Source organism: Chiloscyllium punctatum, chromosome 32 (genome assembly GCF_047496795.1).
Source record: "Chiloscyllium punctatum isolate Juve2018m chromosome 32, sChiPun1.3, whole genome shotgun sequence".
Lineage (NCBI taxonomy): Eukaryota > Metazoa > Chordata > Chondrichthyes > Orectolobiformes > Hemiscylliidae > Chiloscyllium > Chiloscyllium punctatum.
Window position 1 is genome coordinate 8274012 of NC_092770.1, and position 14246 is coordinate 8288257.

The 14246-nt window shown below is 39.8% G+C and overlaps 1 protein-coding gene and 1 long non-coding RNA gene across 8 annotated transcripts in view; one reads left to right on the forward strand and one right to left on the reverse strand.

Moving 5' to 3' along the window:
• The window catches only part of LOC140457867 (uncharacterized), a 132314-nt gene that overhangs the window by 25374 nt on the left and 92694 nt on the right, over window positions 1-14246 (forward strand). The window lies entirely within an intron of this gene.
• Window positions 1-14246, reverse strand: part of msrb3 (methionine sulfoxide reductase B3) — a 147328-nt gene that overhangs the window by 19695 nt on the left and 113387 nt on the right. For 3 of the 5 annotated variants that reach the window (XM_072551588.1, XM_072551590.1, XM_072551592.1), the window contains 2 exons: window positions 4354-4451; window positions 1575-2307 (listed from right to left, as the gene is read on the reverse strand). The exons of the other annotated variants lie outside the window; for them this stretch is intronic. In XM_072551588.1, the coding sequence (XP_072407689.1) occupies window positions 2152-2307; window positions 4354-4451 (254 nt within the window). In that variant the 3' untranslated portion in view covers window positions 1575-2151. Of the gene's footprint in view, window positions 1-1574; window positions 2308-4353; window positions 4452-14246 lie in introns of those variants that run through there. 5 annotated transcript variants of the gene reach the window in all.

Genomic DNA, 14246 nt, shown 5'->3' on the forward strand with positions numbered 1-14246 from the left:
GGTCAACAGACTTGAATATTACAACATTTCAAGTGTTCATTCAAGTACTTTTTAATGGTGTGTTTTCCTGTCCCAGTTATCCTTCCAGGGAATGTGTTCCAGCTTATGTCCCTGATATCCCCAGTAGTTGTCTGGGATGATATAGGGTATTTATGCTCTCAACATGTCCTGGCAATAACATGCCTGACAACAGGTCTGCTTACAGTAGGCAAAGCCTCTTTTAAACCGAAGCATCTAAGAGCAGTGCCTGAAAACAAATTAATGTGTGCTTTTGTCAAACATGGGAGGAATAATAAAGAGGAGTAAAAAGCAATTCCGATGAAGAAACGCATATCATTTTGTTGAAATTACATAAATGTAATGCGACATGTTGGGCCCAAACACTTCTGATAAGCTAACTAGCTCATGAAAATGATTATATCTGCGAAGTATACTGCAAGGTATAGAATCACTATAATATGGAAGCAGGCCATTCAGCCCATCGAGTCCACACTGACCCTCCAAAGAGCATCTCACCCAGACCCACCCTGTCGCTGTAACCCTTTATTTTCCATGACTAATCCACCTAGCCTACAATTCCCTGTACACTATGGGCAATTTAGCATGGCCAATCCAACTAACCTGCACATCTTTGGACTGTGAGAGGAAACCCACGCAGATACAGGGAGGTTGTGCAAATTCCACATAGACAGTTGACCAAGGATGAAACCAAACCCGGGCTCCTAGTACTGTGAGACAGCAATGCCAATCACTGAGCCACCGTGTCACCCATATGGGCAGATGTGAATAACTTTTCCTTTCTCGGTGGCTTGGCATACTGGATTGTCTGGTTGGAGTGCACAGAGTGATTCATGGTAGCAAATGCACTGGCAGGACTTCTTAATTAATATGAATCATCCTGATTTAAAATAAAAGTAATTTAAATGTTTAATTTTAATATAGGAAAAGGTCTGAGATTTCTATTAAGAAATCATGGAAAGAATGAAACAATTTTTTTGAAGAATTTTTGATAAAACTGTTGGATGTGTTTCAGAGATTGCTTTTCTATCAAGGTGATCTCTAACTGAGTTTATCAGCGTAAACTATTACACAGGTTGCTGTTTTGGCATTGATCACTGGCAGCATCTAGACCTTTGAGGGAGAACCATTAAATTACGTCAAGACAAGTTCTTCATGGAAATCCTCACAACCCCCTTAAATTCCATCATGATTATCCTACCCTCCCAAATGCACATATAAATGATTTCATGCTCTAATGAGCATGTGCAAAGGTGGAGACTCGTAGAGGTGAAGTTTGAATCTTTCTTTAAATGTCTGCTTCCTCTTGATTGAATTCATTCCCCTGATATATTTTGCAATGAATGAATGTATGCAGAGTATCTGAGCATGCTCCACTGCTCTGACCCCTGCTTCAGGAGACTCCATGAGATAAAGTACTGAAAATATTTTTTTCAAGATGCAGACCATCAACAATGGAACCAGATACACTGAGGTGCTCTTGATATATTCCAGCTGTAAATGAATTGACCTATGGTCAGCCAGTGCAATACACAACACAGTGCCACACACATCAGTCTTATATTGCTTTTTTTTATTAAGGCAATAGTATTGAAAACAAGTTCTGAGTAAAAGATAAGGGAAAATATATGTCACTTCACAAAAATAATTTTAATTCTGATGTTCAACGCATTGACTTATAACATCCTGTAGCTTTCCTGATTTTGTCAGCTTAGGACAGCGTGACCCAAGCTTGAACTTTTCTTTCTCTTGCCACTGCATTTCATTGTCAAGCATTCCTGGCAGTCTCCAAATTACATGATGAGGAAACTGCTAATACCTTGCTTTTCCTGCCTGCCCTGTGCCATGCTATGCTGCTCTGGAACAGTACAATGGATTTTCTATGCTATATGGTAGAACTCCCACAGTTTAAAAACCCAACCACGTTGACTTACTCCGTTACAATCTACATCCTGCAAGAAGAAAGTTTACAAGGATAGTCATATTCATTTTAAACAAGTTCTGTGCTTTAGTAGAGAAGATCTTGTGTGTGTTTAAATAACTTGTTACTTTATTACTTTAAATGCAGGAAGATATTTGTCCCTGGAGCTTGGGCTTGTGAAGTAATAACCCCATCCATCAGCCTTCTGTAGCCTAGAGTTCAGTCTTGCCAGATGTGGCAGGATCGGTGCCTTCATCAGTTGAGCTCTGGCCCGTGGGTATAAAGGATAATGAGGCAGAGTTTATACAATACCGTTTACCGGTTGGACGGGGCCCATCATCAAAGACATGTCCCAGATGTGCACCACACTGAAATAAAACAGCAAAAGTAATTGCTTTCTTGTAACAAAAAGGATATTTTAGATTACCATTAAACTCTGCATTATTCACCACAAGGTAGTAAAGTGAAGATTACATCTACATATTCCCTCTGATCTAGCCTTTTAACCTTTAATAGCAGCTATTTCTCACCCTGGTTTAAAAGTATTCTTCTAGCAATTTGATAAGGGATTGCAAGTTCTAAAATATACACATTACTTCATTAACTCAGCAATGCAAAATTTAATCACTTTGAATGATTTCAAGGGAAAAAGAAATTACCCATGTGGACATATATCAACTTTATAGCAAAGATCAGAACAAAATAAGTTGAAGCACCAGTATATGTCTGTCAATCTGTGCTGGAAACAGTAAAAGTCTCGTTTAAAGTTTTCTGGTCTGCCCATTGCTTTTGTACACACATGGAGGCCTGTCAAACCATCACTTGCATACACATTGAAATCAGACTGTGTGCTTGTGACAGTGATTCAGAGTAGTTAAAAGGGAGGGAACCTTCCTCATGTCCTGTCAGGTTGCTGGGCCATCAGCTGATTGCCAGGGTCAATCCTCCTCCTGCTACCCAGGAAACACGGATCTCCCTAAGCCCCAATATCCCTTTCCAGTTTTAAGACTCAGGGAATTTAATTGCCAATATTTATGCAAATTGAAATCTAGAGTTGCAATCCCCAGATAATTTCAGTCAAGTCCATTTATTAGATCCATTTATATTAATTGTACATGATGAATAAATTACTTCTCAATTTTGATGGAATTTATTGGTGAATATAATCTTGTGGTATAAACCTAAGTAATTTTTAAAAATTGTACTGGAGGTGCAGCATACATTTTCTTAGTTTTAAAATGAATTTCACGATTCATTTCTCCCCTTCCTCCTGAGAACATTGATCCCTTGCTGGTTTACGTTCCACAATTCTAGCGAACTGTTAGCTGTAAAATTTGATATAAAGAGTTTTGATGACTATTACAACAACATATCTGAACAAATCTGTTCTTGTATGTCTTCTGAGCAGGGATCACTAGATAGCTATCAAAAGTGAGATTTACTGTACCCTCTCTATACTAGGGACACGAGGATCAATTCTGATTCTTCTATTACTGCACTCAATTTTGTATAGCTTCACTATATAAAGTTTGAGTAATTATAGGCGGTTTTTCTAGTCCAAGCTTCTACACTGGAATAATCCTACTTCTGATAAAATGTAATCTGTGAATTGCAGAGTAATGAATTGGGCTCTTAAGTAAACCTATAATCAATTAAACTGAAACTGGTATAAATATTCAGAAAACAATATTCAGAAAAGGTCATAAGTCACATGGCTCCAGTTTGTAGTCCAATAGGTTTATTTGAAATCACAAGCTTTCAGAGCGCTGTTCCTTCGTCAATAGCACTCCAAAAACTTGTGATTTCAAATAAACCCATTGGAGTTTTGAGAAGATTTGTAGCTCAGTATGAGGTTCTGGATGTAAGTTTGCTCGCTCAGCTGGAAGTTTGCTTTCAGATGTTTCGTCAACATACTAGGGAATGTCATAAGTAAGTCTCTGGTGAAGCACTAGTATTACGGATCCACTTTCTATTTATGTTTTTATGTTTCCTTGGGTTGGTGGTGTCATTTCCTCTGGTGATGTCATTTCCTGTTCTTTTTCTCACCCTCTGAGAAAGAAAAACAGGAAATGATGGCACCAACCCAAGGAAACCTAAACACATAAATAGAAAGTGGGTCAGTAACACCAGTGCTTCACCGGAGGCTCACTGAAGAGGTTACCTAGTATGGTGACGAAACGTCTGAAAATGAACCTTCCAGCTCAGCGAGCAAACTTACATCCAAAACGCATTGGACTTTAACCTGGTGTTGTGTAACTTCTGACCTTGTCCACCCCAATCCAACATTGGCATCTCCACATACTGAACACTCAGCAACTGTGGAAACACGGTACATGACCAGAACTATCCCAGATTAAAACTACTTGGAAACTGAAGAAACATGGTGCATGAGTGGAAGTATGTATTAAACTTACATGGCTGCAACTGATCTCAATCCTGTGCATACCATGGGAGAAGTCATCAACCTGTGTTATTGCTTTAGAATCCAACACATCATAGAAAGATGGCCAACCTGCAGGATAATTAGTTAAACGTTATTAACTGCTGGATCATAAGCACTGCATTCCTGAAAAAGGATCTGTTGTGATAACTTAGTAGTCAAGTATCAATAGTCAAAATGAATGTTGCTTAAGGTGACATTCCAGAACTGCTTGATAAAAGCATGAAATTTTGCTTTACATGTATATGTATCATATTAGGTAGATTCCACTTTTACATTTTGTCTATGTCTCACTCTTCGCTGCCCAATATTCATGTCTCATCATTTGAGAGATGTACCCTGTTCCCTGCCCAGTATCTCTGCCCCAGACTTACTGCAATACTCCAAAGAAGCTCAGTGCAAGCTGAAATAACAACACTGCATTTTGAGCTTGGGGACTCTGCAACCCTCTGGACCCTGCAACCCTCAATAACTTTAAAACTTGGGTTCTGCTATGTCCTAGCCCCTACCCTCATACATCAGGTCTTATTATCACATAGTCTGCTATTACACACAACCCACTGTTAGCCAATAACAGACCCATTATTAGCTATTCAACCTCCAAGAAGGATTTGTATCCACTCCTTTGTCTGTCCAACTGTTCTTCTCTCTTTTTGGGCTCGACCCCCACCTATCGTTTACTCCTTATCTCCTTCACCCACCCTATCTTCTGCATATAAGTCGACATTTTCCTAGCCACCACCAATTCTGAGGAAGGGTCACCGGAAATGAAACGTTAATTCTGATTTCTCTTCATAGATGCTGCCAGATTTACTGAGCTTTTCCAGCAATTTCTGTTTTTATTTCTGATATATATAGCATCCACAGTTCTTTCGGCTTTTATTGCACAGTTAAGCAATCTTGTGTTAGTTTCAGATGGTATAGCATCTCGCCTATTAACTGGTTCATCTGAGCATTGTAGAGGGTAGGCCTTAGAGGTTAAAGAGGCAGCTGAAGTGTTTCTGCTCTCTGACTTTGAACTTTGCATATGTTTCAGGGACAAATATTAGTGGCCATCAGTTAAACTTCTCTCACTTTCACACTTGAATGACTGAAGTCAGAAGTCACATGACAGCAGGTTATAGTCCAACAGGTTTATTTAAAATCATAAGCTTTCAGAGTGCTGCTCCACTTGACAAAATACAGTAAAATACAGTGAAAAGCTTTAATTTGCTGGTTAGGCTCTTTTGGCATTTTGCTGAAGTGACCATTGTCCAAATGCTTAGACAACAAGTGAGAGCAGGGAATTCAATCATGATGGCTATACCTGATACTATTCTCATGTCTGAGATCTAAACATGTAGAGAATTTCCAACATTAATCAGTGAGTAGCAAACAGGTGAGAACCCTGGCTTGAGCCACCTGAGGGTACCAAAGCCAACAATGGGGAGGGTTGGGGGGCGGGTAGGGTGGGGGGAGGATACATCCCTGTCAGAGATTCAGATCATCGTTTCTTCACTCTCACTGGAACCAAAATCCTGAAGCTCCCTCTGGTTACACTGTGGTTGTACCACCACCATACAGACTGCAGTGGTTCAAAAGGATAACAACAATCAGATTTTGCCAATTAAAGCAAACTTTGCCAATGATTCCCACTTGCCATGAATCATTGAAATAAGATCATATTACTCAGCACAAATCTGAGAATTGAAGTTGGGATTTGTTAGTCTTTGCAGCCAAGAACTGTATCAGGTAATGAGGTTTCCAATGAGGCAAATGAAGGAGGAGTTTGCAGTTGATTTAAGAAGTGATCTGTTTACTTCCCAGTGCTGAGAAGAGTGTATTATGTTTATTGTCACTCTGCCAGACTGTAGGATTGCTGAGAGGTCCTACGCACTTCTGGCTGGGCCAGGATTTATTGCCCATCCCTAGCTGCCCTTGAGAAGGTGGTGGTGAGCTGCATTTTTGAACTGCTGCAGTCCATTCACAATAGATACCCACACAATGCCATTAGGAGGGGTTTCCAGAATTTTGACCCAGCAACACTGAAGTAACAGCAATATATTTCCAAGTCAAAATGATGAGTGACTTGGAGGGGAACTTGCAGGTGGTGTATAGGACATACCTGGGCAATTTTCCACATTGGTGGCTAGATGCAAATGTTGTAGCTATAGTGAAAAACCTGGCTTTGGGCACAGCACATTCTGGAGCACGTATTCAGTACTTCTGCTGAACATTGTCAAGGTGCACAGCCTTTGCATTATCCAGTGCCTTCAACCATTTTTTGATATCATGTGGAGCAAATCAAATTGGCTGAAGACTGGCATTTGTGATGCTGGGGACTCCCAGAGGAAGCATGGTAAATTAAAATCCACAAAGTGTTAGAAATTGCATGGGAATATTGAAATTGACTCCTACTCCTCAAAACTATTTACAATGTATGTTAAATTTTAATTGAAACCATTCAGTTAAACTAATCACCAACCAATTCTGTTTCCTCAGTCATCCTTCTATAGTACCCAATCCTGGATAACATATGTTAGATGAAAAATTTGAAGAGTTATCACCTATTCTGTCTCAGATGCATTCTTGGATTCTTTTGGCAGCACCAGATCATCAACAAATAAGTCCTAGAGCATACTAATTCCATCAGCATACACCCATTATTAATCCATGATCACAACTGCCAGTTTCCAATAGCTTAACCACACCCATCTTATACTGACAGACCTTGCACATGGTAAACTGGCCACAGAGTCACAACCAGCTCAATGTCCCTTTCTTCACAACATTCCTAATGCAGGGCTTATGCCCAAAATGTTGATACTCTTGCTCCTCGAATGCTTTTCCAGCGCCACACTTTTTGGCTCCAGCATCTGCAGTCCTCACTTTCTAGGTAAAAACAATGACTGCAGATGCTGGATTAGTGGTGCTGGAAGAGCACAGCAGTTCAGGCAGCATCCAACGAGCAGCGAAATCCGACAAGGTCTCTTAAAAGAGAGATATGACACTGACAGACACATGGGAGTCAGTGACCAACAGTTGGGGCCTCTGAAGTCTGACTGTTTAGTGGGGCATTGGAAGAGGTGAAACAGAAAGTTGAGATACCAGAGAAGTGGTTACAGAGGAAGCACTTTTCAGCTCTTTGTCTTCAGCAATACCATTCCCGAGTGGAGATCCTGAGCCAAATCATGCAATGTTTATCACAGTGTTGAATACCAAGGTGCAAACCACTGTCTCACAAGATGGAAGATTGCCAGTTTGTTCATTTTCACTTGGCAAGTTGAAACATATACTTCCAACTATATTTCTTTTCATCATGACATAATTATAGCCATTTTCAATAATAGTACTCATTGTTGAATATTGAAATCTCATTTTCACACAATATATAACTGCTCTGTATTGTTTCCATCCTCAGATTTCAGAATACTGTTTTTTTAACATGGATACATTTTTTAATAGATATTTTAATTGAAAATTTAACATATTTTTACAAGTTTACAAATAAAAAAACCCAAGTATAAACATTGATAAACAATTAAATATTAAATAAATAATAACCAAAATCTATCAAACAGAAAAAAAGAGATACCAAAAGAAAAAAAAACAAAACTCAACTAACTACTAATCTAACCTACAACTAACCAGAGTGTATAATTAAGTCTCTTACATTATTCAGGGAAAAAGAAATGACAGATAACACAGAAATTGGGTAGTGAGATACATGCTTGGAATATGTTGACATCGAGTCATAACAAAACCCGTATTCATGCGGGATTTCTCTCCCAAGGGGCCCCAGACTAGCCAGGTTCGCCATCTCAATGAAATAAAAGCCCTTGTTAGGATGGCCAAAATATCTGTATTTGTGTAATTCAAGAGGGCTGCCATATTTTATGGAATAATTCAGTCTTTTGGTGCACCATATTTGTAAGGAAGTCAAGGGGAATACATTCCATGATTATTCTGTGCCAATTTGAAAGTCCAGGGGGTCCCTCAGCCACCCAGTTTATCAAAATATTTTTCCTTGCACAGAAAGAGAGAATAGAAATTAATCTCTTCCCGTGCATATCCAGGGAGGGTAAGTTTGAAAAGCCCAAAAGGAGAGATACTGGATCCACTCTAATTTCCGTTCCTAAGATTTCTGTCAGAGCACTTGCTACTTTAGTCCATTATTTACGGATCTTAAGATAGGTCCATAAGCAATGTACAAGAGTGCCCACCTCTATTTTACATTTGAGACACATTGGAGATGCTCCTGCCTTAAATTTTGCCAATCGATCCGGTGCTATATTGGCCCTATGAAGTATCTTCAACTGAATGGCCTGAGTTCTGTTGCAGATGGAGATTTTTCTGGCATTTCCCCAAATGTCATTCCACGTTTCTATAGAGATTTCCAGTCCCAAATCCTGATCCCATGTTTTAAACAGATTGTCCATATCTCCCGATACTTCATCATGTAATAAATGATAAGTAGTATTGCCTGAAGATACCCCCATTGGCCATAGCACTCTACGTTCTCTATCTGATTTATAAAGACTATCTAATAGCGTAGTCTTCTTCTGTATGTAATCTCGAATTTGGAAGTATCGAAAGAGGTCTCCATTAGGTAATCCAAATTTCTCATGCAGCTGTTCAAAAGACATCAGGACCCCTTCTTTAAACAGATCCCCTAAACATGAGATACCCCTGAATCTCCAGAGTTTGAAAGTGGCATCTGTAAGCCCCAGTTGAAATCCCCATGCTCCCACTATCGGAGCATAGGGGGATGTTTTATGTGAGTTGCCCTCATTTTGCCGCATGATATTCCAAGCTTTAGTTGTGTTTAGTAGTATAGGGTTTTTACATTGATCCACAATGATTTTCCTCTTGTCTGAAAACAAGAGGTTAATAAGTGGGCATTTTACTTGAGAAGCCTCGATGTCCAGCCAGATTGATTGCGGGTCAGACAAGACCCAATCAGCTATGTAGCTTAATAGGGAACTTAACTGATATTTCCTAAAATCTGGGAAATCCAATCCTCCCCTTGCCTGTGGAAGCTGTAGCTTCTTCAGCTTAATGCGGGGCCATCAATGATTCCAGATAAAGGAACCCAACCAGCCATACAATTTACGTATGCCTCGGCAGCATCACTGGAAGCATTCTCATAGGGTATAGGAGACGGGGCAGGACATTCATTTTAATTAGTGCTATTCTACCCAACCAGGAAATTGGAAGGTCTCCCCATCGCTGGAGGTCCTGCCTTGTCCTTTCCAGTAAAAGCACCAAGTTAGCCTTGTATCAAATACTGGGGTGATAAAAATGCCTAAATATAAGAAACCCTCCAGGGACCACTGAAAGGGAAAGTTGGATCTGTCCAATAAGTGGGATATACTAGCAAGGCCACCCATTGGCATAGCCTCCGATTTTGAGAAATTAATTTTGTAGCCTGAAAATACACTAAATGTATTAATAACTTGGATTAAGCGAGGCACGGACATCAGGGGATTACTGAGAAATAGAAGAACATCATCTGCATAAAGGGTAATTTTATGTTTACCTATACCAATCCTCGGGGCCGTTATATTAGGCCGTATTGCTTCTGCTAGTGGCTCAATTATTAGCGTAAATAGCAATAGCGAAAGAGGACATCCCTGACGGCAGCCCCTATCCACACTGAAGCTATCCGAGCCTAATCCATTGGTAATCACAACTGCTTTGGGATCATTATACAGTGTTGAGACCCATTTGGTAAACACCTTTCCAACGCCAAACCTTTCCAATGTGTAAAACAGATATGACCATTCAACCCTGTTGAATGCCTTTTCCGCGTCTAATGAGACTACTATTCCTGGTATCTTTCCCTGATGGCAGGCTTGAATCACATTCAAACCCTTCTAACATTATTGGATGATCTATGGCCCTTAATAAACCCCGTTGGATCCTCCTTTATGATGTGTGGCAATACCCCTTTTAGCCTCAATGCTAACATTTTAGAAAGGATTTTAAAATTTACATTAAGCAAGGATATTGGTCTGTATGATGCGCAATCTTCTGGGTCCTTTCCTATTTTTGAGAATAAGAGAGATAATCACCTCTTTCAGCGAAGGTGGGAGACAGCCCTGACTGTATGAATAGTTATACATGTCCATAAGTGGACCAGCCAATATTCCTGTAAATTCTTTATAGAATTCAGCTTGAAAGCCATCTGGGCCAGGTGCCTTACCGCTCTGAAGTTGCCTGATTGCGTAAAGTATTTTTTGGCTTGTTAAGGGAACATTCAGGTCCGGAAAGGTCAGGTCTTTAAAAAATGACTGCATCCTCCTAGTTCTGTCTTTGCAATCCTGCGATTTATATAAATCGGAATAAAATTTTCTAAAGATTGCTTTAATCCTTTTATGATCATGAGTCAGAATACCCGTACTTTCCTTGATAGACGTGACAGTTTGAGGGGCCTTTTTTTCTTTGCAAGAAATGCTAAGTATCTACCAGGTTTATTGCCAAATTCATATAACCTTTGTTTTGCAATAATATTTCCCTCTTAGCTGATTGGGTAAGCGTGGTGTTTAGAGCTGTGCTAAGGGCCATAATCCTTTGTAATTTAATAATAGAAGGTCTATCAGCGTATGCTGTTTTAGCCGCTTTTAAGCGAGCTTCGAGCAGACGCTGTTGTTCTCCCTTTAATTGTTTTCTGGGTCGCTGAGTATGAGATGATCAAACTTTGTGCGTAAGCTTTGATGGTCTCCCACATCATTGATGGGTTGCTGAATTAATTTCTAAAAAAGTTTTAAATTCTTGAGAGAAGTACTTTGCAAACTTACTATCCTTCATCAGCAAGGGATCCAAATGCCAATGCCGGGGGGATGTCTCATTGTTCATCACCTTGATTTCCATATATACAGCAGCATGATCAGAAATTGTTATAATCCTATTTTACAGGATGATATGGAATTTTAAAAAATCGAGGGGGCAAAAAACATATCGATTCTGGTATGACATTTTTGTGGATTGGAGTAAAAAGAAAAATCTCTGCCCTGTGGATGGAGGCATCTCCATACATCTACTAGTCCTAATTCTTTGTTCAAATCCACCAATTGTCTAGATCTGGGAGATACTCCTGCAGTACTCTTGGGAATCCTATCTATTTCCGGATCCATAATACAATTAAAATCTCCCCCTATAATTGTATGACGAGCACCGAGAGCCATCAATTTTGAGAAGGCTTCCATTATAAATTTAAAAGGATGTGCGGTGGGACAATACAGATTTAAGATCCCATATTCGTCTCCACTTATAAGCGTTTTAATCAGAATATATCGTCCAGATTCGTCTTTTATCTGATTTAGTATTTTGAAAGGGAAATTCTTCCGAATAAGGTTAACAACTCCCCTACTTTTGGAGCTGAAGGAAGAAAAGAAGGCCCGATCAAATCCACCTTGTCGTAATTTCAAGTGTTCTTTATCCAATGAGTGTGTCTCCTGTAGGAGAGCTATATCAACCCTTTCTTCCTTGAGGTTTGATAATATTTTCGTCCTCTTGACTGGTGAATTACACCCCTTGACATTCCAGGTGCACCATTTAACTGACTGATTAACCATAATCGTCCAGGCAGATCCGAGACCCCTCGGGAGAAGAAACCCTATCCAAAACATCCCGAGCATAGAGCATATAAAATTCACAAAAATAAAAGCTCTCTAAAACACTCACACCAATATAATAAAAAATTATTTCTAGATAAAAAAAAATGTATTCAAAAGGAGATTTTCCCTCTTGTTCCCAGGCGGCATCACTTTCTTTCCAAAAGCCATCGTATACTCTCCCAACCAGTGCCCCACCCTTGACCCAGGCACCCCACAATAGGATGAAGAAAATGCAAATACACTACAGGGCTAGAGTTAACAGTGAACACCCTACCCCTTCCCACCTCACCCCCACCCCCCCCACCAACATCAACACCTGGATATATTTGGTAATGTTAATACATATATAACTATAAAATCACAGTCTCAACAAGTAATAATTAAATATAGTCATACAAAATAACAGGGGAAAACAACCCCACTCCTAAAGACAGAGGTAAAATAGGATAAGGTAACCACCTCCCCCGAACTACATTAACTAGATCCCCTGGCCTATATATAAATAAAAAAAATGAGGGTGGGGGGGGAGAAAATCGCTAAGTAGAGAACCCCCCGAAGATAATATTAAACAGTAAGGTAATGAAAGGCATTAATATAAAAAAAAGCGGGGTGTAAACCGGGGTGGGGGGAGAGCAAAACAACATCAATTAACTCTTACAATTTATCTAAGAGTCCAAAGATTCCTTGGCCTTCTCTGGCGATCCGAAGTTGTACACAGACCCTTCATGGTTAAAGTGTAGGGTTGCTGGGTAGTGCAAGGAGTACTGAATATTTAAGTCCTTTAAACACTTATTCGCTTCGTCAAACACCTTCCTCTTTTGGACCAGAGCTGGGGAAAAGTCCTGGAATAACATAATCTTGGATCCTTTATAAATCATGGCTTGGGACCTTTTCCAAGATTTCTGGAAGCTTCTAAGAGTATCTGCCTCTCCCTATAGCTCTGCAGCCAGAACAGGACCGGGCGGGGGCACTGGTTCGAGCTGGGCCCACGTATTGCGACCCGGTAGGCCCATTCCACCCTTACCTGGCCTGATCCAGCCTCCAGATTTAAAAGCTGTGGGAGCCACCCCTCGAGAAATGCCGTAAGCTGGCCTTCCTCTTCCCGTTTGGGAAGGCTCAGCAAATGAGGTCATCGATGTGGTTCTCTAAGGTCTGGACTTGATCCACGGCCAATTCTGCTATAGTCTCGGAGGTCGCGGCCTTTAGCTCCGCCCCTCCGACTCGGCATTCGATTTCCTTGATGCCTCAGTCGTGCTTTTGTAGCTCGGCCGAGAGTGAATTGCATCAGCTCCCAGACTCTTCGATGAAGGCGTCGATCTTCACGTCAAGTTTGGAGATTATTTCCACGAGGCTCACCACCGTAGGTAAACAGTAAACAGATTAAGAAAGGAACACTGACTGTCGTGGGGGAGAGAGTATTTTAAATCTTAGTCTGAATAAACTCCATACGGTTGTCATCACAAAAGCCGAATGCTTGAAGGGTTAAACCACATATTGAGTTTAAAATTCATTTTATTTCAATTAATTATAAAATGCATTCAAAGTCTTAATAATGAATTCAATTTGATCAAAACATTATGGCAATTTGATCAAAACATTGTTCAGATCTTTTCTTGCACTGCTGCTTCTGAAACACTTCAGCAGCAACTGCTTGGCTTTCTTCTGCCTACTAAACATTTGACACTACTTTCTAAATCATTCATTATCCTTATTAATATTCATAGAACTTTGGTCACTTAATCAGAAGCTATGTCATTTTAACACCATAATTTTTCCCTCCATCTGAAAATCCAAAACCTCCTATTACCACAATGTGATATAAATCAGCCAGATGCATATTCTCCCTTTGAAGTCCTAGTTTAGTAACTGCCAATAATGTTGCTGCTCTCCAGTAATAAAAGTAGTTGAAATAATTGTGGTTCACCAAAACAACCTCTTGACATTTTCGCTTCTTGTTTTTAGGACTTATTCCAACTATGTAAACTAACACAATGCAGGGGTGTTGTAGTTTTCACTCAGAGCCTGGTCTTTTCGAAAATCATCAATCAAATAGCTAATGCAAAATCTATAATTATTTAGCAATTACCTTTGTCACATGTTAAAAAGCACTTGGCATTTGATAAAATCTAAATTATAACCACTTACGTGCTCAATACGGTACATTGAATAGGGAATAATACAAAGTGGAGTGATTTACAAAGCTGCAATTCAAATGGAATCAATCTGTTTACCTTAGATGTTTAAGAATGTCAGTAGAAGTTCTGGTTTA